The 25,300-nt window shown below is 40.8% G+C and overlaps 1 protein-coding gene across 5 annotated transcripts in view; it reads right to left on the minus strand.

The window, feature by feature from the left end:
* LDLRAD3 (low density lipoprotein receptor class A domain containing 3) overlaps positions 1 to 25,300 on the minus strand; it is a 230,386-nt gene that overhangs the window by 152,451 nt on the left and 52,635 nt on the right. For all 5 annotated transcript variants that reach the window (XM_054971891.1, XM_054971890.1, XM_054971889.1 and 2 more), the window contains exon 2: positions 14,549 to 14,695. In XM_054971891.1, coding sequence (XP_054827866.1) covers positions 14,549 to 14,695 — 147 coding nt within the window. The remainder of the gene's footprint in view (positions 1 to 14,548; positions 14,696 to 25,300) is intronic.

The following is a 25,300-nucleotide window of genomic DNA, read 5'->3' on the forward strand; positions in this document are numbered from 1 at the left end:
AAAAAAAAGGAAGGAGAAGAAAACTATAACCAAAATTTTAGAAGACGACAAGGTGTTAATGGACCAAGCGGCTATTAGTAGAGCCTTTTCCAAGTTTTATGCAAAACTGTACCAAAAAAAAGAAGTGAGCAAAGATTCAATAGCGGAATATCTAGAGAATTCCTGAAAAATGGAAAGAGAAATTCCGACAATTCCTGAAAAATGGAAAGAGAAATTAAACAAGGAAGTGACGGAAGAAGAAATAAAGGAAGCAATACAATCAACAAAAATAGGAAAGGCGCCAGGACCAAATGGACTAACGGCAAAGTTTTATAAAGTGATGGCTAATGAACTGGCGCCTTTCCTGAAAGAGGCAATGAATGGAGTGATGCAGGATCAAAGGATTCCTGATTCACGGAATGAAGCCAATATATCGCTGATTCTGAAGGAAGGTCAAGATCTGACCAATGTTAAAATTTGCAGACCAATCTCGTTGTTGAATAATGACTATAAAATATTTGCAAAGGTGTTGGCAGAGAGGTTGAAAGGATGGTTGTCGGAATTCATTGCCGAAGAACAGGCGGGATTTTTACCTAACAGACAAATTAAAGATAATTTGAGGACAGTGATAAACGCTATTGAATACTATGATAAGCACTGTGATAGAGAAGTTGGTTTTTTCTTTGTAGATGCGGAAAAAGCATTTGACAATCTGAACTGGGACTTTATGTTTGCTACTATGGAAAAGCTGCAAATGGGAGAAAAGTTCATCCAAGCGGTCAAGGAAATTTATAGAGACCAGAGTGCAGCAAGCATAGTGAATGAGGACTTGACAAAGAAATTGAAAATTAACAAAGGAACCAGACAGGGTTGCCCTTTGTCTCCATTGCTGTTCATTCTGATTTTGGAAATATTGATGATCCAAATACGTTAGGATGACACAATCCGAGGTATGAAAATAAAAGAGTTTTCCTACAAGGTCAGAGCTTTTGCGGATGACATAATGTTAATAGTAGAGGATCCAATTCAAAATATGCCAAAGGTAATAGAGAAAATAAAAGTGTTTGGAGATCTGGCTGGATTTTATGTGAACAAAAAGAAGTCAAAGATTTTATGTAAGAACATGACCAAACAGAAACAGCAAGAGCTAATGGAGATAACAGACTGTGAGGTGACCAATAAAGTAAAATATCTTGGCATAGAACTGATGGCGAAAAATATAGATTTGTTTAAAAATAGCTATGAGAAATTGTGGATACAAATAGAGAGAGACTTAATAAAATGGAACAAACTGAACTTATCATGGCTGGGAAGAATTGCCAATAAAATTTTATTAAAAAAATAAAAATAAAACTTGCTGAGTGTCTTTGAGTCAATCACTTTCTCTCAGTCTAACCGACCTCACAAAGTTATTGTGATGATAAAATGGAAGATAAGGGAGCCATGTATGCTGCTCCAAGCTCTCTGGAGAAAAAGCTGAATAAAAATGTACTAGATAGACCCAGAACTCCAGGACATAGCTAGTTTGGCCCTTTGGCAAAGCTCTTTGCTAGGACCATTACTTGAGACTAAAGTTATTGTGCTTTGAGCCTTCTGCATTCTAAATATGTGCTATAACACATTTTATGACCTCTGCACAGGAAAATGCTATAGTCCTAGTCTGTTTTTTAAGCAACAGAGAAAAGGAATAATAATAAATCTACTTCAATGTCCTGCATTTCCAAACTTAATGATTTAGTTGTGGCAAGTGATTCCTTTCTCATAGTATTTTTCTTCAAGATTATTTTATTTCTTTAAAAGAACCACTAAAAACAAGCTGCCAACAGGGTTAACTAAACTTTTTTTATGCCCCAAGGCCATATTCCAGTTCCCACATACCACCGACCTATTTCACCTTCACAGTGCTGAACAAAGAGTAACACCTGATGCCCTTTTCCATGCTGTCAGTTGTGAAAGGATGTACAAATCAGTTCCAGCCACTGGCCAGAGGAACAACAACTGCTTGTGTTTCCTCCTGCCAGTAGGAGCTGTATCAACTGCCAGCTGTTCAAGAGGTGACATCGAAGAGTACTGATATAATTTGGGAAACTCCTTTGTTCCATCGTATTCTTTTAAAATTGAGGAACATTGGTACAAGATGCCCAGGTTGATCTCTCTCTCTCTCTCTCTCTCTCATGTGCGCACACTCACAGAGAAAAAGAGGGGGAGAGACTTTCAAAATAAAATATATTTATAGCAGTTTAAACAAAACTAACTGTCTCTATTTCAGTGAGATTTCATACAATGGCAAAATTACTCTCCCCTCTCCCCAATGACAGTAGACTTGTTTACCTTGGGGAACACAAGATCCCAGGGTTTGTGATGTGTCTAGACAGGAGCAGGAAGGTCATCAGGCTATACTCCCAGCCTATGCAGTGCTGCACAGATGTATTAAATCTTACAAGACATATGAGTTGAGAAAGGGGGTGGGTCTGTATAAACTTCATTACATCCTGGAATAGCACTGTCACTCTAGAGTTTGTAGAACACTTTCTAAAGTTGCCAAGCTCCAGGTGGGTCCTGGAGATCTTCTGGAATTACAGCTGATCTCCGGGCTACAGACATTGGTTCCCCTGGAGAAAATGGCTGATTTGGAGGGTAGACTCTATGGCAGGGGTGGGCAAATTGCGGCCCGCGGGCCACATGCGGCCCGCTACAGAGTTTTTTGTGGCCCGCCAAGACAGTAGAAAAGTGTGATAGGGTACATTTGTCTCATTAAACTGATTCTAAAATTAAATGTATCTTGCAGCTATAGATGATATGAAATTAGCACAATAAATAAATTGAATAAAACTACCACTATTTTATTTAATTTATATTTATTGATTTTTATGATACAATTCATACCTTTTCTGAAATGCAAAGTTAACTAATGAATGCAATCACTTTAAAAGGTGCGGCCCTCCGCTAACCTCTGCTCCCACAAGGGGGCCCCCGAGTCAAAACAATTGCCCACCCCTGCTCTATGGTATCACATCCTTGCTGAGCTCCCTCTCTAAACCCCATCCTACTCACGCTTCACTCCCAAATCTCCAAGAATTTCCTCTCAGAGCTGGAAACCCTAAGCCAGAATCAGAGATGGTTTTTAAAACTGTTTTACCCTCAAAGGACTGCCTGTTGCCACACCATTCAGCTCAGCAACAAACATCTTTTTCACAAGCCCTGGTCTCTGCCTTCAGGGTTGAGGTGGGAATTGGGTTAGCAAATGCCTGGTGGGTCCCAGAGACTTTCCAGAATTACAACTGATTTCCAGACTGCAGAGATCAGTTCCCACAGGAGAAAACAGCTACTTTTTAGGGTGGACTCTATTGCATTATATCCTGATGAAACCACTCCCTTTCCCAAACCCTGCCCACCTCAGGCTCCACCACCAAGAATTTCCTAACCTGGAGTCAGCAACCTTAGATGGGAGGCACCCAGCAACAGGACTTTTTCAGCACTGGCAGCTCACCTGTGGAATGCTCTTCCCCTTGAGGCTTGGCTGGAACTTACATTGCTTTCTCTTAGCTATCAGGCCAAAGCATTTCTGCTCAGCCAAGCTTTTAATTAATTATTTGTCCTTCTAACACTATTTTTATAGTCTGCTTATCCTGTTTCACATTTTTATGCTCTGGTTGGATTTTTTTAATTCTGAGTTTTAATGAACAACTTTTAGGGTAATAAAAACATTTTTATTATGTTCTATTTTGTAAACTGCCCCAGGCAGGTTCATTCTTTGGAGAGGCAGCACAGAAATTTTCTAAATAAATAAATACAGTTATTTATATTTGTTTATTGTGTAATATGCCTCATAGATATTTATATGGAGAGGCATAGTATTAAAATTTCAGTGATAGAAAATGATATTCATTGAGTCCTTAAAACTCACTAGTTCCCTTCTGGTGATCTCATCTGAGAAGGACAACTAGAAAGCTAACTGCTTCCTGAAGGGCAATCCATTGCCATGCCATAAGCTAATGCGTCCATCACTGAATCAAGTAGATCTGTGGAGAAGAATGTCATATCTTAGTACCTGCTTGAATGATATTCAACCACAAAAGAAAGCCATAATTTATAAGCAAATTCCTGTATCGAGGACATGAGAATCACATCAATTCAGTCTTTTTACAGGAAGCAGTCTTAAATCTTGGTATTACAGAATAAAAAGCATGCATGGCTCCAGCTTTTATAATGCCACTGAGAAAGACAATGGGGCATCCCCTACGTAGACCAATGTTAATTTGTTTTGGAAAATTGCCATTTGTTGTGTGTAAGTGCACCTAGTTAGTATTCAAGAGGAACAGAAAGCAGACATAGCCCAATGAACAGTCCTAACATGCACTTCTCAGGCAAAATCCCCCCTCCACATTTATAATTATATAGTACACATAATGTATTCATAAATATATAGAGACACTGCTGAACTCTCCTGTCTTTCTTTAAAAGTGGCTCCTGGCAGTCAATGGAAATGGACTAGAAGTGAAAATGTTTTCAGACAGTGTTCCAAGGAGAGAAGTCAGCCCGCAGTATTTTATCCTAGTCAGACATTGTATTTTGGTGTTGAATCTTTTAGCATCCCTAGCTGTAGTTTCAATTTTTCATTGACAGCCTGACTCCTATGGAATTCTGACTCTATTTTGTCACCTTTTATTTTTGCTTCTCGTCCATCTCTAACCATTTTAAGAGTTGTTGATCTACTATTAAGTACTTAATTTATTGCTAAAATCAGTCTTTGCGCTTTGCCAATATCGCCTAATTTTTAAAAAAGGGTACAGAGGGGATCTAGGAAATTACAGGTTAGTTAGCCTAACATCTGTTCCAGGTAAATTAGGAGAAACTGTTGTTAAAGAGAGAATTAATAAGCACATCAAGGAAAAATCAATATGGCTTCTACAAAGGGAAAGAAGTCCTGCCTTCCAACCTCTTGGAGTTCTTTGAGCAGTTTAACAAGCATGTGGATAAGCACAATCCAGCAGATATCACTGGGACTTCCAAAAGGCTTTTGGCAAGTATCTCACCAAAGACTCCTGAAAAAGCTTAGCAATCATGGGATAAGGGGATGAATCCTCTCATGGATTAAAAATTGGTTAAATGGAAGCAAAATGTATAAGTGGAGGAAAGTGAGCACTGGGGCTCCACTAGGATCAGTATTGGTATACCAACTGGTATACTGAGGGCCAAGCTACAAGTGACAAATGACACTTGAATGGCAAGTGGATTGAGTGGAGGGCAAGTGAACAGGGAGAAATACACTTGCTGTTCAAGTGTCATTCATCACTTGTAGCTTGGCCCTGAGTTGTTCATTGATTATTTGAAATTAGGGCTGAGAAGTGTAACAGGCAAGTTTGCAGATGATGCCAAATTATTCAGGGTGGTGAAAACCAAGGTAGATTGTGAGGACTTACAGGGGATCTCTCTAAATTGAGTGAAGGTGCAACTATGTGGCAAATGAAGTTCAACATGGGTAATTGTAAGGTGATGCATATTGTAACAAAAAACTCTAAATATATGCTGATGGCTGAGACTGAGAGCGAAAGAGATCTTGGAGTTGTTGCAGAAAGCTTAACGTGTGTGACAGCAGAAAAAAAAGATAAGCTCTATGCTGTGAATTATTTGGAAAGATACTGAAAATAAAATGGCCAATATTGTAATGCCCTAATATAAAGTTATGGCGTAGCCTCATTTGGAATACTGTGTGCAGTTCTGGTCACTGTATCTCAAAAAGTACATTGCAGAACTGGAAAAAAGGAGAGAGGATGAAAACCAAGATGATTAGGGGATTGGAGCACCTTCCTGTGAGGAAAGCCTGGGGAGGGTCTAGTGCCTGGGGAGGGACTGCTGACATCAGGGGCAGAGCGTTTACCTGCTCTGCTCTGCTCTGCTCCCCTCCATCCCTAGAAGCTTAAAGGGAGCTGCCTCCTGGAAGTAAAGAAGTGCCTGGAGAGCCTGTTGTCATCAAAGGCAGCGCTTTCACCATCTGCTCTGTTCCCTGTACATCTCCTATGGATTAGTTTGTTGTTGCCAAGTACATTTGTTGTATTTATGGTGTGTTGCTTTTTCATATTGTGATCCATTTTGAGTCTACAATCAGTGGAGAAAAGTGGGGTTAAACTACCAAATATATATAAAATGTCTGGCATTTTTCAATTAGAAAAAAGATGGCTAAGGGCAAACATAAAAAAAGGTTTATAAAATTATGCACATGGTGGAGAAAGTGGATAGAAGAAGCTTTTTTTCTTGTTTGCCGGATTAAATGCTGGATGAGATGGACCACTGGTCTGATCCAGTAGGCTCTTCTTATGTTCTTATGGGTTCTTGTATCTTTTTTTAGTAGCCAGCCATATATTTTCAAGGTACCTGTACTGAATGGATCTCAATAAAGCTGCTTCAACTGGAACACCTGTGTGTTAACTGTGGAGGGCTTGAGGGACCTAACTGCCAGGGACTGACAAACGCACTCAGAGCGGTTTACAAAGTATGTTATTATTATCCCCACAACAACAAACACCCTGTGAGGTGGGTGGGGCTGAGAGAGCTCCTAGAAGCTGTAACTGACCGAAGGTCACCCAGCTGGCTTAAGTGAAGGAATGGGGAATCAAACCAGGTTCTCCAGATTAGAGTCCCGCGCTCTTAATCACTACACCAAACTGGCTCTCACTGATGGATACAATTCCCTTGAAGCCATCTATGCTCATGGCCATCACTATGTTCACTAGCAGTGAATTCCAAATGTTCAGATGTGGCACAGATAATGTATCTGATAAGTCTGAATTCATGTCTCATCTCCTCAGCAGGCAGCATTATAACTTTAAGGTCTGGATTATGGGATGAGCTAAGCACAGCTGAGGCACAGCTCAACCTTGCTACTGATGGTATGTCCAACTGACCTGGGTTCTTTACTCTTCTTCTCAGCAGGAAAAAAAACCCCTATGTTCCTAGTTATCAATTCTTGCACTACCAGCTTTGCTGTCATGCCTACACATACAAGCAAATTCTGAGTGAGAGTTCATACACACGCGTACAGTAGGATACCAACTCACACCTCCTTCTCTTCCCTCTCTGTATGGTGGGTGGGGAAGTATGAAGGGGGGCTCCATCTTGGGTTTCTGAAATTATGCTTACTGAGACTTTGATTTTATTGTGCTAAAAATGTTTTATCTTTTGTATTTTATGTACCATTGTAACCCGCCCTGAACCTGCTTGCAGGGATGGTGGACTAGAAATGTAATTAATAATAGTAATGGTAATGGTAATATCTGCTTCTCCAGACTACCCGTTTCCCTTATTCCCTGAGATCCAGGAGCTCAATATACCAAGCACACAGTTCTGAACCATCTGGGTGGCACTTGCTGTGGTGTGGTAATGAATTAAGTAATAGTCCCTTTAGGCCTTATTGGGCACTACACATGAAGTTTTTAATGGTCACTGGGTCAAAAGGACCAGTGACTCCCCTCCCTAAATTCTGCATCCAACTTTTGTCGAAACTCCATGCTAAAACCGATTTCAGATTTCTAGCAATCCTGGGTGTGCAAGGGCAATGACAGGGATTCTAAGACAGTTAGCACCTGCAACAGACAGACTGCTTACCCACACTCCTTAATTGCAGTAATTGGATTGTTCTGTATGCTCTTGGAGGAAGTGTCACACTCCCTCCTTTAGCATTCTCCCTCCTTTTCCCTTGGATTCCTGTTTACAAACGCTAGCAGATCAAACATCCATGTCAGAATCAACACGAGCACCTCCAAAGCAGGTACTTGTGGCACTGATTTCCCAACAAAGCAGACAGGAGTGAACCCCTGGCTGGGTGTGCATACCTGAGCCTGCCTTTCCTATGACTCCGTTAATGAATACCAACTATCGGATCTTTCTCCAGAAATGGCTCCTGCTGGCATTAAGCACTGAGTGGACATCTTGCTTGTGAGTTAGGGATTAAGTGCTGCCTGTGTTTTAAATGTTGCCTCATGTCATCCATGATGAGCCCTTAAATTCTGCAAATGCTTGGGAGCTGTCTTCAAATCTTCAACTAACTCAGGCAGTTTCCGCAAATGGGGAATGACACCCATGTAAATTAATTAATTGAAAAACCAAGATCCACTTATTTGTGTTATTTTTCCCCCTCTTCTTGACTGGCCAACTTATCTTTTGTAAACTGCTAGATTTACACAGATCAAGATGTATCATTAGTCTGACTTGGCATGTGAACTCCACATGCTCAGAATGACATCTGTTTGTTCCAGTGATCTGTTTTCTTTGTATTCCAAATTGCAACAATTTCCAGCAATGAGGGAAAAAATCTGGATTTTCAAGTTTTCTGTAATGTGTGCCCCAGGAAAGCACAGATATTGAACATGGCTGGCAAGACTCTTCCTTTTCTCCTCCACAGGGCTGCAATATAGAACTGTACAGGCTTACAGAAAAGCCTTGCTGTTCTGGTTGTGGTACATGGCACATATGCTTCCACACCTACCCAGAAAAAGTACAGTGCCACAGCTAAAACTATGAATATATTAAGAATGATTATTGCAATAGTTGTAGAGGATATACAATAACAAGAAATAAATATAGTTCAAAGATTACAGTGACTGAGGAATGACAATTCACATTCACAGCACATGTGCTTCCATCCCTATCTAAGCAATCAGGTGCATCATGCATCAACAAGAATAATATATTTTAACTTGAGCATTTAAGGAAACATATTACTGGCAATACTGCATTAAATCGAGTTTGATTATCAGTCCCCCGAATAAGTTAACAACAAAGATATTTACATATTTGTACATTAAAGACCCACAAGATGTGTTAGGAGGAAGCTCTTTAACACAACCTGATTCAGACATTGCTGCTTTGATGGTGTAACTTTTAAATACAATGGTCATTAAAAAACACAGCAGCTGGTCACTGGGTGTCACTGTTGGTTTACAGACACATTTCTGAAAGCATGCAGAACTGGCAGAAAAAGAAGTGTTTTTTGTGGGGGAAGCAGGGGTTTATACTATGAAGTGCCTGGATATTTGGTCCAGATTTAATTTGGGCTCCTGTCATGTCAGGCAGTAAACTCAGATGATGTGCCATACTTTGAAACTGCACCATCTGCTGCTTGTTAGCTGACAAAAGCAACAGCCCACCATCTCTCTAAATAGCTGTTGCTCATTAGCTGACAAAAGCCACTTTAAATGCTTGTGTATTATTAGATTATTTTACACAGAAGAAGATCACGTTTGTGAAGAAAGGAGGAGAAATAAACACAGCACACAGAGAACAGAAGGAAATTAAATATGGTAGCAAGATCCAACTCCCAGTAAGATTGAGAATCAATGGTAAATATACAAGTGCTCCAGGGCTGGAGACCTGGAAACAAACTTTTACCGTTCCAAAGTTACCATTTCTGAACAATAAACAACCAAATCTTCTTTACAATATTCAGAAAAAGTCATCTTTTAAAGCCTCTCCTCTTAACGTTATAATTGATTGCCTGCTACTCCTTTCCTGTCAGACTAACCTACACTTACAGTGCAATCCTAAGCAGAGTTACTTCAGTCTAAGCCTGTTGATTTCAATGGTCTTAGACTGGAGTAACTCTGTTTAGGATTGTGCTGTAAATGTAGGTAGTATCAGTGTATAATTGTGACCCAATTTTTTTAAATTTAAAACATTTCTATGCTGCCTTTCCACCCACTTCAAGGTCCCCAAGGCAGCAAACATTAAAACACTGAAATGTTTCAAACATTAAAAAAATATTTACAATGCATATGTGTACGTGTATGAGTGTGCAATTTAAAACAATTAAATAAAGCATACGAACACATAAAGACACACAAACAAGGAGAGAAATCTTCCTGGAAAGGAAGTGTGATGACTGAGAAGGCTGTTTCTCAAGTTGCCACCCATCTAGCCTCAGATGGCGTGAGCAGCTGAAGCAGGGCCTCTTAAAATGTCCAGAGTGGATGGGTAGGTTCATACGGGTGGTCCTTCAAGTATGCTGGCCCCAAGCCGTTTAGGGCTTTAAAGGTCAATACGGTCTTCAAGGGAAGCAATAATATAATCTAGATGTTACCAGGCATGCACCATAGTAGCAAGATTTTTACTGCGTAGGAAAGGCTGTAGTTGCTCACCATTCAAAGCTGGTGAAAGGCGCCCCAGGCCATCACTTATTAGCCCTTATCCATCCCAAGCTGCATACATTGGTAGCTATGTTCAAGAGCACTTCATGAGGACTAGGCTGTCTCTCTCTCACACATAGAAAAGTTATTGTAAATGTAGTGATTGTGAATAATGAACTAGATGAAGACAGCTATTTTGGACTAATTCTTCCAGGTAAAAGGCTGTAGCTTAGGGAAACAGTATATAAATGATTTATCCAGATCCAAAACTGATGTTAAACATTAGATATTGACTAGCTTTTGTACTGAATGCCATTAAAAAGACACTTTCAAAAGGTTTCAGATAAAGCTGATTTTCTTCATCTTTGCACTGAAGCTTCATGCTAGGGCATGGACTGAGACCATGGTTGATTATCTTATTCTGGGAATAAACAGGGAGAACAAGGTAATGTTGATTCTTCTGGGGTTCTCTTCATACTCCTAATCACCAAAGCTTACTGGACTATTTGTGTAATATAATAGAAAAATGAGACCCCCCCCCCTGTTTAATGAATGTCCAATTCCTTCTATTCATAGCACTTAGAAATGGAGTTGGGTGACTCTTTACACACCACAAGAGTTATCCTGTGGGTATCCCAAGTTCTAGCTTTCCCTCAGTACTAAATATTTCTATAGGACATAGAGGGTTTTCAGCACAGAATAATCAATGTGCTGACAACTTCTAGCTCTCGCTTTCTTTATACCAGAAGCAGATGTCGTAGTGCAGGTATTGAGCAATTGCCTGAAAGCAGAAATGGGTAGAATGAGATATAGTAAAACTTAACTCAGACAAGACCAAAGTGGTAGCTGTTCCTTATAACTAGTAGATTATTAACGTAATTATTGGAATCACTCTTCCTCCAAGATCAAGTCCACAGTCTGGGACTGCACATGAATCTGGCACTGATTTTGGCAGGGGGGGAAACACAGTGGCAGCCATGGCACTTTTTATCCTCTGTGTTCGATACTCTAATCCTTGCCTCATAAAATGCATTTGGTCATCTGGGATCTGCTGCGCTTTTTTGTATTTTGTTTTTATTGTATCATTTGATAAGCCAAAAAACTTGCTATTTTATAGTGGATATAAATGAAATGAAATAAAAACTTACAATCCTTGAGTGTTATTTGAAATTCAAGTCCTATCAGTTCTGCTTCTTTTGCTTTCTCTTAGCTTACCTGTCAACTACAGGGCAGTGCAGGAAATGAATCACCTGCTCCCAGGTTCTTCTTTCTCTGTCAGTTTAAAATTTATTCATGAAACCAGTTAAGGTAGCAGACAGAGGTATGGTAAGAGGAAAGAACTGGATGATTATCTCCACTTGGGTGAAATAAAAATGACCTACCTAAAATATTTTAATAATATAATCCTGCTCGGAAAAATCTAATCCTGCTCAGAAAAAAGAACAGTTTCTGCAGTCACATCAACTGATAATCTTAACCCAAACCATCTAAAGAAACAGTGCTATGAACTGTGGTTTTATAGCTATTTTTCTTTTAATGGCAGTTACTCTATTCATTACCACCAGAATCTTGCTAGATCCAGCTTATTCTCAAAGATAACAGAATAGCCCGAATGGCATATGTGGCTACTGAATAGCCACCCTGAATAGTGTATGTGGCCCCTGAATAGCAAAACAGAAATCCTAAAGGAATTTAACCCTATATTTGTGCTCAGCAAATGGCCTGCAAAGAGGAGAATGACAAAATTGCGTTGGAAAGAAAATCTCTCTCCACCTCACTTATACATAAACACAATTTTATTCAATTAAATGTAAGGAAGGCATTTTGGTCTTGCTTTCTGTGGATGGAAAAAATGTTATATTGCACCTAATCTTAGCTAAGATGAGCATTTCAGGACCTGTAATTACAATCCCAGACAGCTAATTTAAGATATAATTGTGAACCAAAAATGAAATGCAGTGCACTCTTCTGTTACCGAGCAGCCCCCCCTCCCTCCAGAGGCCAGCCATGAACTGGGTCTGAGTTCTACACTAAAAGATTGCCGTGCCTGTGTGCCTCTAATACACGTGTCAGTTTCATATCTGATGCTACAACAGACTGACAGTTCCTGGACAATTGCTCTCAGAACTCTTACGTGGCACTGCCCTGCTCAAGCTTATATCTGGACTCTCCTGTGTGATGCTGCCCTGTTGCCAACCACGGACTGTGTCTTAAACGCTGCTCCCTTGCCTGCCATGAGAGCTTGCCTCACTCTGGGCTCCAGCTACGCTGCCAGCAGCCAGATGCCAGCCAGGAAAGGTCTTCAGCAGGTCTGACCAGGCATCCCCTGGCCAGCTCCTGCCGGAAGCCTGCCGTGGGCTGGTTGCTCTCACTGCCAGACAATCTGCTGGTAAGCCCTAGCCAACAGCCAAGAAGCCGAGGGGAACAGCCTGCTTTGGGGAAGCCATTGCGAAGGAGCGAGCGGACCACGTACGCAGCAAGAGAATCCCACTCTCCTCCGCATTTCTTAACACCTATCCAGAATGAAGATTGATCATCAGTCAGCCAGGGCAATCAACAAGCGCACATCAAAGCAACCTTTGCACTCCGGACTTGAAGGCACCAGGATGTGCGCTGGGAACGAGTAAACGGCCCAGTTCCCCTTCCTCCTCCCCATCCCCTCTCCCAAAAGGGTGTCATTACAGATCAATCAGATTTCAAACATGGTCCAATAAAGGCTGTTCTGATGGCCTCAAATCCTTTGATTTAAGTCGTGAGAACCACTGACAGGGGCGCCAGCCCCTGGGTGCTTTGAAAGTATATAAGCTAGCCCCTCAAACCTGAGGGTGCATGTGCGCCAGCCCCATCCCACTTCCTTGCTGTCTCTCCGTGATTCCAGTGCGGGCGCTGGATCATGTCACGTCTATATCTCTGACATGCCTACTGCTTGTGAGTATGCCCTTGTCATCGTGGGGTTCTTGCTCAGGTCTCTAATTTTCATACTCTGTATTTCTTAGATCTTGTATGTAATCTTGGATGTGTGTGTAATTTCAGGCATACGCCACACTATTAGAAAATACACGTTATTGATGGAATACTTGTAGTCTGCCTCTTTGTTACGGGGATCTCCGAAAATGGACCTTGGTATAGCTGGCTAGATCCGCGCTGTTTTAGTTCTGGACTGCTAAGCTAACTCCCCATCCTATTAACAGAGCAGTTCCAGTAACACTTCACTGTTAATGTTAATTCTTATTTTCATGTGGTCAGAGCCAAACTGTTCTAAGCAACTGAAACATTAAATGGTCTCTGTGCCACAGAATTTAATGTCTAAATACCCATTACAGAAGTCCAAAAGTCTTTGCAAGGCACATGAAGGCTCTGGACCCCCACTTTCCTTTTACAAAGTCAAGCTAAATAGTGCACAGAGTATGGGGCAAAGAATACACACAACAAGACACTGCAGTCCATGCTTCAGTCAAAAAGTCTTATTGAGCTATAAAGATTTACCTTCATAGACTATATATATTCTCAATGGTTTAGGGTTTTTTAAATCATCTGATCTTCTTTGAAGAGTAGCAATATGATAGTGATACTTCATTCTTCCTTCCTTCATTTTCTCAGTTCACTCCGAATGCACTCTTCATTATACTGCTTTCTTTGCATTCCCATCCCCCTTTTACAGGCTGTCCATATAAACCAATGTATATAATCAGTGACTGAAACTATACAATAGTTCTTTTAGTATTGTGATTTAATCAATGCAGTTGTGCAAAATTTTTAAACTACTATGCAAAAAAAAACCCCTCATATGATCTTATCAAGACTCCTTTTTGCAGGTGTTGTGCTCATATGTATTTGTAAGCATCATTAATAAGAAATGGGGGAAAGATGCAAACTGAATTCAGCAGTGGAATCAGCTGCCTAGGGATGTAGTGGATTCCCCCTCATTGGCAGTCTTCAAGGAACAGCTGGGTGAATACTTGTCAGAGATGCTTTAGGCTGTTCCTGCATTGGGTAGGGGGTTGGACTAGATTGTCTGTAAGACCCCTTCCAACTCTATGATTCTATGAATTAAAATTAATGTTTAGTAATTGTTCAAGTTAAAACAAAAGACAGAATAGAACACCAAATGCATCCACTCATCTCTGCTTTGAATGCTCAGCTTTGAAACTCACAACGCTCTTCAGCAAGCCACCATCACATATTCTAACCTATCTTGCAGAGATATTAGGATAACATGAGGACTACATTTATGATACTCCGAATTTCTTAAAGAAAGGGTAGGATACAAACAGGATAACTAAAAAAAATGGAAATGTGATCTAGTTGGAGGTGGCTGTTGTTGTTGTTGTTGTTGTTGTGGGTAGACAAACCAATTAGAGACAATACAATACTTGTCACTGAAAACAGCTGATTTTACATTGGTGAATCTTACTATTAAAATACGCAAGCAAGCAGAAGACACTCACGACATTCCTTCTCATCACTTTCATCAAAGCAATCCGGCAGCCCATCACACTGCCAGGCTCCTGGGATGCAACGTCCATTGCTGCACATGAAGTTTCCAGGGATATTGCATTCATTGGTGAAGTTATTCCAAGGCAAAAGTTGGCTTTCTGCAACAAGAACAGATAATGTACATTGTATTTATACATGCTGAAACTAGTTACATCTGAATCTGAAGTGATAATACAGGGAAAGCAAAGTACAAGACAAAGGAGCCAACGATTAATGGAAAATTTACACCTACAAAAGCATCAGTTTGACTTGGTTCAATCTGTTGAAGACGGTCCTTTCTCACATCCCTCTTCCTTCTTGAGCCACCCAAACCCTGCTTCTCAGAATCTCTCTACACAAGATGCCTTGGTGCATGTTTGTAAAGTGTAGGGAGACACAATGTTAGCAGGGAAGGGTAGTTTTAAAAGATAGTGCTAGCGGAGATCATTCCTCAGAGGGTTTGTTAATTTTATCTTTGCCTCCCTCAAAGCTCTGTCAATTTCACCTCTCCAATCTAAAACTATGTGGTATCGCAACCAGAGGGCAGCAAGGAAGATAAATGAGCTGAAGCTGCCTTCCTTAGCTGGGCTTGGACCAGGAGAGGTTATAATGGGCTGAAGTTTCCCTTCTGGAATTTCACAGCCCCTTCACACAGCTCCAGTGCATAGCAAAGCCTTTGCCCTGCTGCCTGCTCTGTTTTTTAAATACTATCCTTCCCGGCTAACATTGCATCTCCCAGCACATGAGCTTCATGTGTCAGATGTCTTGTGTAGAGAGATTCTGAGGGCATGGATGCAGCATTCAGAGCTGCAGTTTAAGGAAAAATTGTGGAAATCATGGATCCTTGTTGCATGTGCAAAGGTATCTTCTGTCTACACTACTTCAAACACAACTCAATTTTTCATGCACTTTTATACAAGTAATTGAGGGTTGCAGTCCGTTGCAGTCCAAGCACACAGAGTGCAAACTGCAGCAACTTCACTAGGGCAGAGCACTGAACTTGCATCAAACAATCAAGTGTTCAGGTCACCACTCATAAATGCATAAAATGAAACAAAAAATTATATAATTATATAACATTATAATTTAGTCTTTTCTCTCAAGAAAGTGAAGCCCAAAATTAAAGCACATTTGTCAAGAATCCAAATGACTTACAGAGAAAACGAACTATAGTTAAGAAAAGGGAAGGAGGAAAAAATTCTTATCATTTAGAAAAACATTAAAAACTGGCACCATCTTCAGCAGTGGCTCCCCTCTCTGCTGCCATATTTTATCCAGAAGTCTAGAGTATGTTTTGCCTAAGAGATACTATTTTAGTGACTGGTTCACATTCTGCACCAGTTTCTGGGCAAGTTACAGTAAACAAAGGAAAGAACAGCTACAGAGGAGTATCTGGAACTCCTCATAACTCTGATAAATTTTAATGCTTCCATTGCTCTCTATTGCTGCTAATTAAATGGCTTGATGGCTATATGGGAGGCACCAAAGCCAACTACAGATGCTACAATGCTTAGTTTTAGAAACAGAACTGAAATCAACATAATTTGCATTTTCTGATAGAACTGATAGCTCCAGTTCCAGCCTAATGCAACAAAAGCATGATAGATGTCTGAACTGGAGAGCCACTGAATTTCTTTCTACAAAGCCTTGGCCTGAGTATCTTAAGGGACATACAAACAAAGAATGAAAAATATACGCCAAGTAACATATGCTTTGGAGCCAATAAAACTCAAAGAAATGTAAACTCTTGACATCTTTTTTGTAGCAATGATGTGGTAGTGTAATAAAACTTGAACATAGAATAATCAGGCTGTTGTTTAGTTCCTTCTTACTTATTATTTATTAAAACATTTTTACCCCACCTTTAAAATATGAATGGCTACTTCCTTGCTGAGATTGAATACAACCAATATTCATACCACTCTTCATGAATCTTTACACATCCTGGCATATTCTCCATGAATGCATTGTAAAATCCTATGTGGCTTCCAATAATTTTTTTTTAAAGTTCACATTACAATTTTGCTTAAGGACTTAGATTTAAGGACATTTAATGCTATTACCTTCAACTAACCTAAATATGCTTACATATAAATATTTCTATTTAAATGAGCCACAGGAGAATGTTTGCACTACCCAGTTCCTCTTCAGTGGAAGGAGGGGCACATCTGGTAACCCCCTGGCCGATATTAAAGCACTCCTTCGTGAATGCATCTACTTGTTTGGAAGGTCTCCAGACAGTGTTGTGACTCTTCCCAAACCAGGGTATATGGACATTTGGGACAGGACAGCATTCCTTGTGATCTTTCCAGGCATCAAATATATCATCATGCTGAAAGGATTCCTACTTTGATAAGCAACTCCCTTCTTCAAACAAACCCCAGAAATGGGGCACTCGTGACTGACTTGTATCAGTCTGTTTATGTAGAAAATGCATGACTGACTTTCCTTTTAGGGGTACTTCAGAACTTTTTTGTTGAGAAACATGACAGAAGTTAAAATAATAAAGCACATTCCACTTATACTCTAGAACATGTGACATCCACTGTGACAGAATTCAGATAAAATCAAAGGTTGGGGGAAAGAGAAGAGAAACTGCAGTGTGGCTTCCTCCTCCATACAAATTTAGATTAATCCAGAAGGCAAGATTATCTAGAAAGGCTTGAAGGGATTAGGTACAAAAGGTGCTCTTACACTTCACAGCACAATGCTGCTGCTCAAATAAGTGAAACTAAATCGAGACTTCTACTTGTGCCGAGAGTTTGCACAATAGCTTGCACAAGCAGAAACTAGCAACTACATTGTGTGACTCTCCAGCAAGCAACTGCAGACAGCACTAGCAAACATTTTGCTTTCATTCACGGTTCTTTAGCTTTATCCGTTCCATTTTATCTCCCACCTTTTTTCCCATTATGGAACTGAAGGAGGCTTACTTGGGGTTCCCAGGTCTCATATCCAGGCACTAACAAGATCCAAACCTGCTCAGCTTCCCCAAAGTCACTGTGTGATTTGCCCTCTAACCATACCCTGAGATTCCAACCCAATAATACAGGCTGGTCTTGTACTTTTTCAGTGTCAAGTCTTTGCTCATGTTCAGGGGCAATTGTTCTGCCAGAGCAATCCTACAGCAGCGCACAGGGACTGAGCGTTAATTATCTTCCAGGCCATTTCAACTACATTTAACTGTGCAGCCTTTTCAGGATAGTACCTTACATAATTTTTTAACTCTCAGTCAGAAAGTGCTAAATGTTTATCATAACCCACCTCTGAGATGGCTGCATTTCAGAGTTTACTCCAGGGATTTGAAGCACACATTCCACACACCAAATCAGTATCTTTCTGAATGGAACAGTGTATGCTCCAACATACCAACAAGCTCTCTTTATAAAATCTGGATAAGATACAAGAATCAGCAATCCACAAAGTACTGTGCTGGCTCAATCCCACCAAATACAACATGGATAGCCTTCACGGAGATTCTTCGTAAAATCCCCAGCCTCAAGTTTTAGCTCTCTGCACAGCAGCTGTTGCTTCTGCTTCAACAGAGACAAAAATAAATACAGCCAAAGCTCACAGGACCTCTTTAATGGCCAAGAGAAAAGAGGGAACATATGCCATTTGCAAAACAAAGTTTGCATGACGACTGTAGGTGGCATCAAACCAATATCAATTTCCAGTAAAGCCAAAATGGCAAAGGGGACCAGGAAGCCCAAACATTTCTTGCTTGTATAACGGGAGTTCTCCAAAAAAGAATACTCGTCACTAACACTAAAAGAACCAACCACAAGGGTTACATGTAACCCATTTTTTTTTAAAAAAAATAAAAATTAATGGATCCAACTAAGTCACACAGAAAAAACCAATCCTCTATACATCCATGTCTCTCAACCAAGCAGAGCATTGGTGGGTAAGCTTTCACCTATCGACCTATTTCTGACAAGAAAAAAGCAGAACATCTTTATGGAAAATATTTAGATGCTGTTCCTACAAAGTGCCAATTCTCCATGAAGAGGCATTCACAGCAACAGAGCATCCCCATGGCAGCTCCCCCGAACCTTTCTTGCTTCAGGCTCACACGACCACCATTTCCCCTAACCCCTGTGCCACCAATGGGCTATCTGAGGTTACAACTGTTATTGACCCTCCTCCCTGTTCTTTGTGTTTTCATTGAATTGCTTTTATACTGTTTAAATGTGGTTTTAGAGTGAAATTTAAATGGTTTTAAAATGTTCATTTTAAATTTTTTAATGTTCATTGTCTTGAGGATCCTATTTGGATAGAAAAGCAGCATACAAATGCTTTAAATAATAAATAAATAACAGTTTATTTGCAGGTTTGGTAAGAGTATACCAAAGTCAGGCAAAGGCCCCTTGGGTTATGATCAGGCACGGCGGTTTGTTAGACAAATCAGTGAAAGTATCCCATCCCTCCACTCAAATACACAAATTTCATGACAAGTATTCAGTTCAGTCAGCATATTTACCTTTGGAAATCTATGATACCTGTTCCTAAAGACTCTGCTCCTAAACTTAATTTGCATTGCCTTGGCGCCTAAAATGAACTCGCTATAGTGGAATCAGCATATAATTGCCTTAGCTTCGCCATCTGCTCCTATGTGTTTTCTACAGCTTGAGTCATTGTTGGGTGTGACATAGTCTGCAAAGGTTAGTAATATGAGCCATGTGTGTTTGTTTAAAGAGACAGAGACTGGATTAAAAACAGCTTGCACATGCAGTTTATTTCATGATGTTGATTCTCAGTTCCTCATTCAACAGAGAAGTATAAAAGAAGCTTGAATACAGAATTGAAATCTGCACATTTCTGGTCCCCAAAATAAGCGTTAGACCGCTGGAATTCAAACAGCTCTGCCTTCAGGGTGCCTTAGCATCATGTCCATCCCAAGGCTTTGTTTCATAGCATTTTCAAGGAAGAATACATTTCAAACAAACACATGACACTCCAGAACATTTTGTGCAAAAACACAAAATGAGCTGGATACAATGCTAAAGCATCTCATAAAGTATAATCTCCCCAGGAGCAAGGATAAATGAAGCCCTAGTTCCTTATTCAAATATGACCTCCCGTCCCAAGTCACTGGTTCTTCCTGTGTGAGAACTGCTTAAGGAACTGGTTGTTCCTGCTAAAGCTGGAGCATTAAAAGTTGGATGTAAACTGCCAATCAAGTGTATGCCTCCCAGTGCTTAAAATGAGAGGTAATGGAGCTTTATGACATGTAAATCATGATGTCTGACTGTAAAGCCCTTCCCCCCTCCTCTCTCTGGGGTGGAAAGTGCCATCAAGTCATAGCTGATCTACAGTGACCAGTGCTCGAGTTTTCAAGACAAGAGACTAACAGAGGTGGTTTGCCATTGCCTGCCTCATGGTCTTTTTCAGATGTCTCCAATCCAATTACTTACCAAGGCCAAGCCAGTTTAGCTTTGAGATTGAGCTTACCTGGGCTATCCAGGTCAACTCCTACAACAACACAGCTGCTTGTAGCTTCTCAGCATAAGCAGACTGCATATATGCAAAGCTATTCTAATTCTAGTTTGCATGTTTAGCCCTTTTGGCAAAGAAGGGATTTGTACCTTTGAAATTACCCCTAAATGTAGAAATGCAAGATTTTTTATAAACAAGGCTGTATCTGCATAGGGTGAAAAAAATGCTCTCACCTCAGCAGCAAGTGGTATGGCACACTGGTGGGAATGGTGTCCCCACAACCCATTCCCATGCCACTTGTTGCTGCCACCACCCTTTCTTCCACTTCTGTTGTGTCTGTACTAAAGCACAGATTTTACGGTGACCAGAATGTCACAGTGTGGCCCAGAAATCCCCTCCCCCTCTTTCCCAGCTGAGCTGCACTGTAAACCAGCACAGGAAAGGTGTGGGGGAGGCTCTTTATAAAGGCCAAAAAGGTGAGAAGGAAATGGGGAGCATAGCTCCACCATTTTGAAGCAAAGCTTAGCCCCACACCCTTGTGGCAAAAGGTGAATCACCCAGATCGATGCTTCAGCCACAACTACCTGGCAGTTTCCTCTTCAAATTAGGTCTTTGATCCAGTTTAAAGCAGAAAACCCCAGGAAGCCTATGCCTCAAAACGTGTAGCACATAATGTGGATGCTCCAATTTAATTTGGGAGCTCTTTGTTCCATGCAGGGGGGAAACCTGTGGAAGTAGCCTAAAATGAAATAAAAAGTTGACATCTTTTCAAGTCATGATGTTACACACTTCTAAGCTCATTGACTTCAACAGACTTAAAGATGTAACCCTGCCTAAGACTGCTCTTGTTCAGGATGGGTAGCCGTAGTAGTTTCTCTGTAGCAGATACCGTATCTGAAGAACTGAGCTGTGGCTCACGAAAGCTCATACCCTACCACAAATTTTATTAGTCTTATAGGTGCTACTGGACTCTTTCTCTTTTCTACTGCTAAGACTGCTATGTTGGAGTAGTCCAGAATCGTGGCTCTTCATTTTACTCATCTTTGACCTAATATACGGGGGGAAAGCATGGTCAAGCTGTCCCGCATTTTTCAGTATCATAGCAAAAAAAAACGTTTTAGCTTTTAACATGCAGGTAGTCAGGGAACATTCAAATATGCGATACCCATACAAGATATTGAGATAAGCATTATTTTCTCTATGAACCATCACTCATGTGTACACTGACACGCAAAACCAGGGTAAACACTGGCATTCATGGGTGTTTGGTTGTTAAGTGATGCTTGTAATGCCTGGAAAAAAGTGTTTATACTCTAAATTATCTTTACACAGTTTGTTTTTTCCTGTTAAATCTGACTATGTTTATTTGTTCATTTAGCAAATATAGCCCCTAACATTTTATTGGCAATAGAATTCTTCTAACCAGCATTATAAATTAATACAAACAAGTGAAGACATGTAGCTAAGACATTTATGAAAAATAAGTTTTGTATGAAAAACAACTGAAAACTAGAAGTTTCTCAATCTCTTATCCAGTTGCTGTGATCCATGGATCAGTGGTAGGCATGCAACAGCCCCAGGTTCAATTCCCAGTAACTTTGGATAATTCTATGGCTTGCCATAACTAATCTGTCAGTTATTTTATTGATGAAATAGCTCATATCCACCAGGACTTACACACAACTAGTTTGGCAGGTAAACTGCAGTTTCTGGGATGAATCTGATGTCTACAGCCTCAGGTCACAAAAAATTACTGGGAGCAGTACAGCCTACCCCACCAATGTTCAATCCTTGCTTGGTCTATTATATCTAGTTGAACGACTTGGTTCCAAGGAACAGATAATGGCTCCTCAGTTCCAAGAGTTGAAGGAGATAGTCCAAAGATCACTTCTTTAGAGGTCGAGTAATTTCTGCCGGTTCCCCCTTCCTGCTGTCCCACACCCAGGAACAGTATTTCAGACAGATCAAGGGGCTGCAGCAGGAGAGGAAGAGAGAGGAAAGTCCCACCGACACTGAAAACTTAGTCTGGATCCAACCCATTAGTAGATTGATACTTATAGATGGAAACGCCTCTCTTCTCCCCTGGCAAACTTTGGTTAGAGCGCCAGCTGAAGCCTTTCCTTAAGAGAAGTGATTTGGCCAATTCATTCATATTCTAATCACATTCAAACTGGATATACTGTGCTGAGTATTTTATATGGGGAATCCTTTAAACACCATTTGGAAACATAATTGGTGCAAAATGCAGCAACGGGAACTTATATCTAGAAGTGAACAGGAAGCAGGTGTAGCTTTTTTTCAGTACTAGAGAGATAATTCAAAGTTCTGGCTATTCACTTTAAAGGCTTAAAGGATTTGAAACCAAATACTTAAAGGTCTGCTTATTCCCATGAGCCTGCTGGCATCTAACATCTTGTATAGAAGGCCTATTCTGGTGGGTGGTTAACAGAGAAATAGTCTTTTTTTCTGCAGTCTCAAATTGAAATTCTATCCATAGCTGCTTATAAGGTACCCAGCCTTTCTAGTTTTAGGTGCCAGATAAAAACCTCTCTTATTTAGGTGTTTGGTGTGTATACATATCAACTGTGGATGTTGACTTTCATTGATTGGTTATGTTTGACATTTATGTACAGTGTGTTACATGCTGTCAAGTTACGTCCCACTTAATGGCAACTCTATGAACTAATGACCTCCAAATTACCCTATCATTAACATACTTCTTCTAAACTTAAGGTTCTTAGTCTCCTTAACATTTTCCCTATAGGTCCAAACAGCAGCATACTTGACTAAGGATCTAGTGAATTTTCTTCTAAGGACAATGAGGAAAACTTTTTCTATCTATTTGGTTGTAAAAGAATATAGGATTGTAATGTTTTTTCATGTTGGCATTTTATTTCTGGTTAATGTGGGTTTTTAGAATATTTGTTACAGTGGTTAGAAGTACAAGCTTCTGAAGGGGATGTGGATGGGTGAGTGGAGTGTGCTTTGATTGGATGGTGGCTGTACCCTAAGGGCAGAGTGAATTGCAGATTTTAGTCAGAGTGCTCAGAGAGAAGTTGTTCTGTCTAGTTTAGTGACTCTGTCTAGTTCACTTATTATGTGTGGAAGTCTGAGTGTTCTACTTTTTGAATGAACACAGCCTAAGTGGCAACTGAGAGAAAATTTTTAGTCAGTCTGTGTATAAAGCCCTTTAAAGCCCTAAATGGATTGGGACCAGCATACCTGAGGGACTGTCTCTCCCCGTATGTGCCCTGGAGAGTGCTTCGTTCAGCAGGTAAGAACTTACTGGTGATCCCTAGCTCTAGGGAGTCTTGTTTGGCCTCAACCAGGGCCAGGGCCTTTTCAGTCCTGGCTCCAACCTGGTGGAACTCTCTGTCTGAGGACACTCGGGCCCACCAGGATCTTGTATCATTTCGGCGGGTCTGCAAGACGGAGATGTTCCACCAGGCTTACGGTTGAGGCCAGTGTCAGGACCATCATTGAGCCTCCCACTGGTCTCCAGTATTCGAGTACAGCTCGTGTGTCTGTCTGTCTCCTCTTTGTATGCTGGGGGCAGGAATGTGTAGCCAACCATCGGAGGTTTCTGTATATATATGATTTTAATTGCTGAATTTTATTGTAAAATTTGTTATGCAATTGTATTTTATGACTGTTGTATCCCGTCATGAGCCCACTTATGGTTAAATACCTAATAAAATAAACTAAACACCTAATAAACTAAACTATATCTCAGAGAGAGGTTATTCTGTCTAGGTTAGGCAAACCATGGGGAAGACTGAGTCTGATTCTGTCTAGTTTGGTCAGGCAATCTGTGTGGAAAAGCCTATGAGAATCTATGTCTGTGAGGACTAGAAGAGTGTTAATTCTGTTAATAGAGATCTGTGTGGAAAATGAGTATTTGTGACTGCGTTTGTGAATATACCTTTAAGGATATATAATTATTTTGAAACCAATGTTTACAAATACTCTGCAACTATCATGCATATGTGCTTATAAATATATTTCTGGCTAAGCAACACACCAGTTTCATCTGGAATACAGGATCTTTTATTACCTCACAGCCACCCTCCACATGCTGACTCTGTTCTGTTATACATCTATAACGAAGCCTTTCACCTAATATAGTTAAACTGAAACGATTTAAGACAAAAGCCTTTGGTGGCAGCAAAAACCTTTCAGGAACACCGAGGGAATCACAGAGGCAGCAACATATATGTCACACAAAAGGGGCAAAAAGCCATGTGGTGTTAACAGTGGGATTCAAACTCCAAAGGGAAGGTGTTCTTGAGGTAAGAGGCTTGAGTTAAAACAGAACATCTGAAGCTGTGAGTGTGAGAAGAAAATGTGTTGGTTGTGACCAGAGCCCTCCTGAGGTAAAAATTTAACATAATGTCAAGAGGAGCTGTAATAAAGGTCCAAGACAAGTTAAAAACAACAAAAAACTTTACAAGGTGGTTTTAATAATGGAAAAACTAATATCAACTTTAATGAAGACACAGCCAGGTGCAGGAAGACAAACGATAACTGTTTAGAACAGCCAACTCATCCCCCCCTCCCCAGTCAAAATAAAAGGAAGACACCAGGCTTGGGAGTAAAATTGGGCCACTTTATTGAATACAACAGGGGACGGCACTACAGTGGCTTGTCTCCTTTCTCCATGGTCGGGGACAGAGGGTGGTGCTTGGGTTGTCATCCCACCATCCACTAGTATGTGGTGTACCGCAGGGGGCTATATTCTCTCCGCTACTGTTCAACATCTACATGTGCCCCCTCGCCCAGCTGGTGCGAAGTTTTGGGCTTGGGTGTCATCAGTACGCTGATGACACCCAGCTATATCTGCTGATGGACAGCCAGCCTGGATTGGCCCCAGATGCCCTGGAGCATGCCTTTGAAGCCGTGGCTGGATGGCTGTGGCAGAGTCAGCTGAAGTTAAACCCTTCGAAGACGGAGATTCTGTACTTGAGTCGTGGGAACATGAATTTGGGACTCCGGCTCCCTGTACTCGATGGGGCAGTGCTTACACCAGCCCTGAGAGTTAGGAGCCTGGGGGTGATTCTGGGTGCCTCCTTGAAAATGGAGGCCCAGATCATGGCGGTTGCCAGGTCATCATTCTTCCATCTTCAACGGACCAGGAAACACTCCCCCTATCTCTTGACTCGCGACTTAACTACAGTGGTCCAGGCAATGGTCACCTCTAGGCTAGACTCCTGTAACGCACTCTACGCAGGGCTTCCCTTGAACCTGATCTGGCAGTTGCAACTGGTCCAAAATGCAGCAACACAGGT

Source organism: Eublepharis macularius, chromosome 2 (assembly GCF_028583425.1).
Source record: "Eublepharis macularius isolate TG4126 chromosome 2, MPM_Emac_v1.0, whole genome shotgun sequence".
Taxonomy (NCBI): domain Eukaryota; kingdom Metazoa; phylum Chordata; class Lepidosauria; order Squamata; family Eublepharidae; genus Eublepharis; species Eublepharis macularius.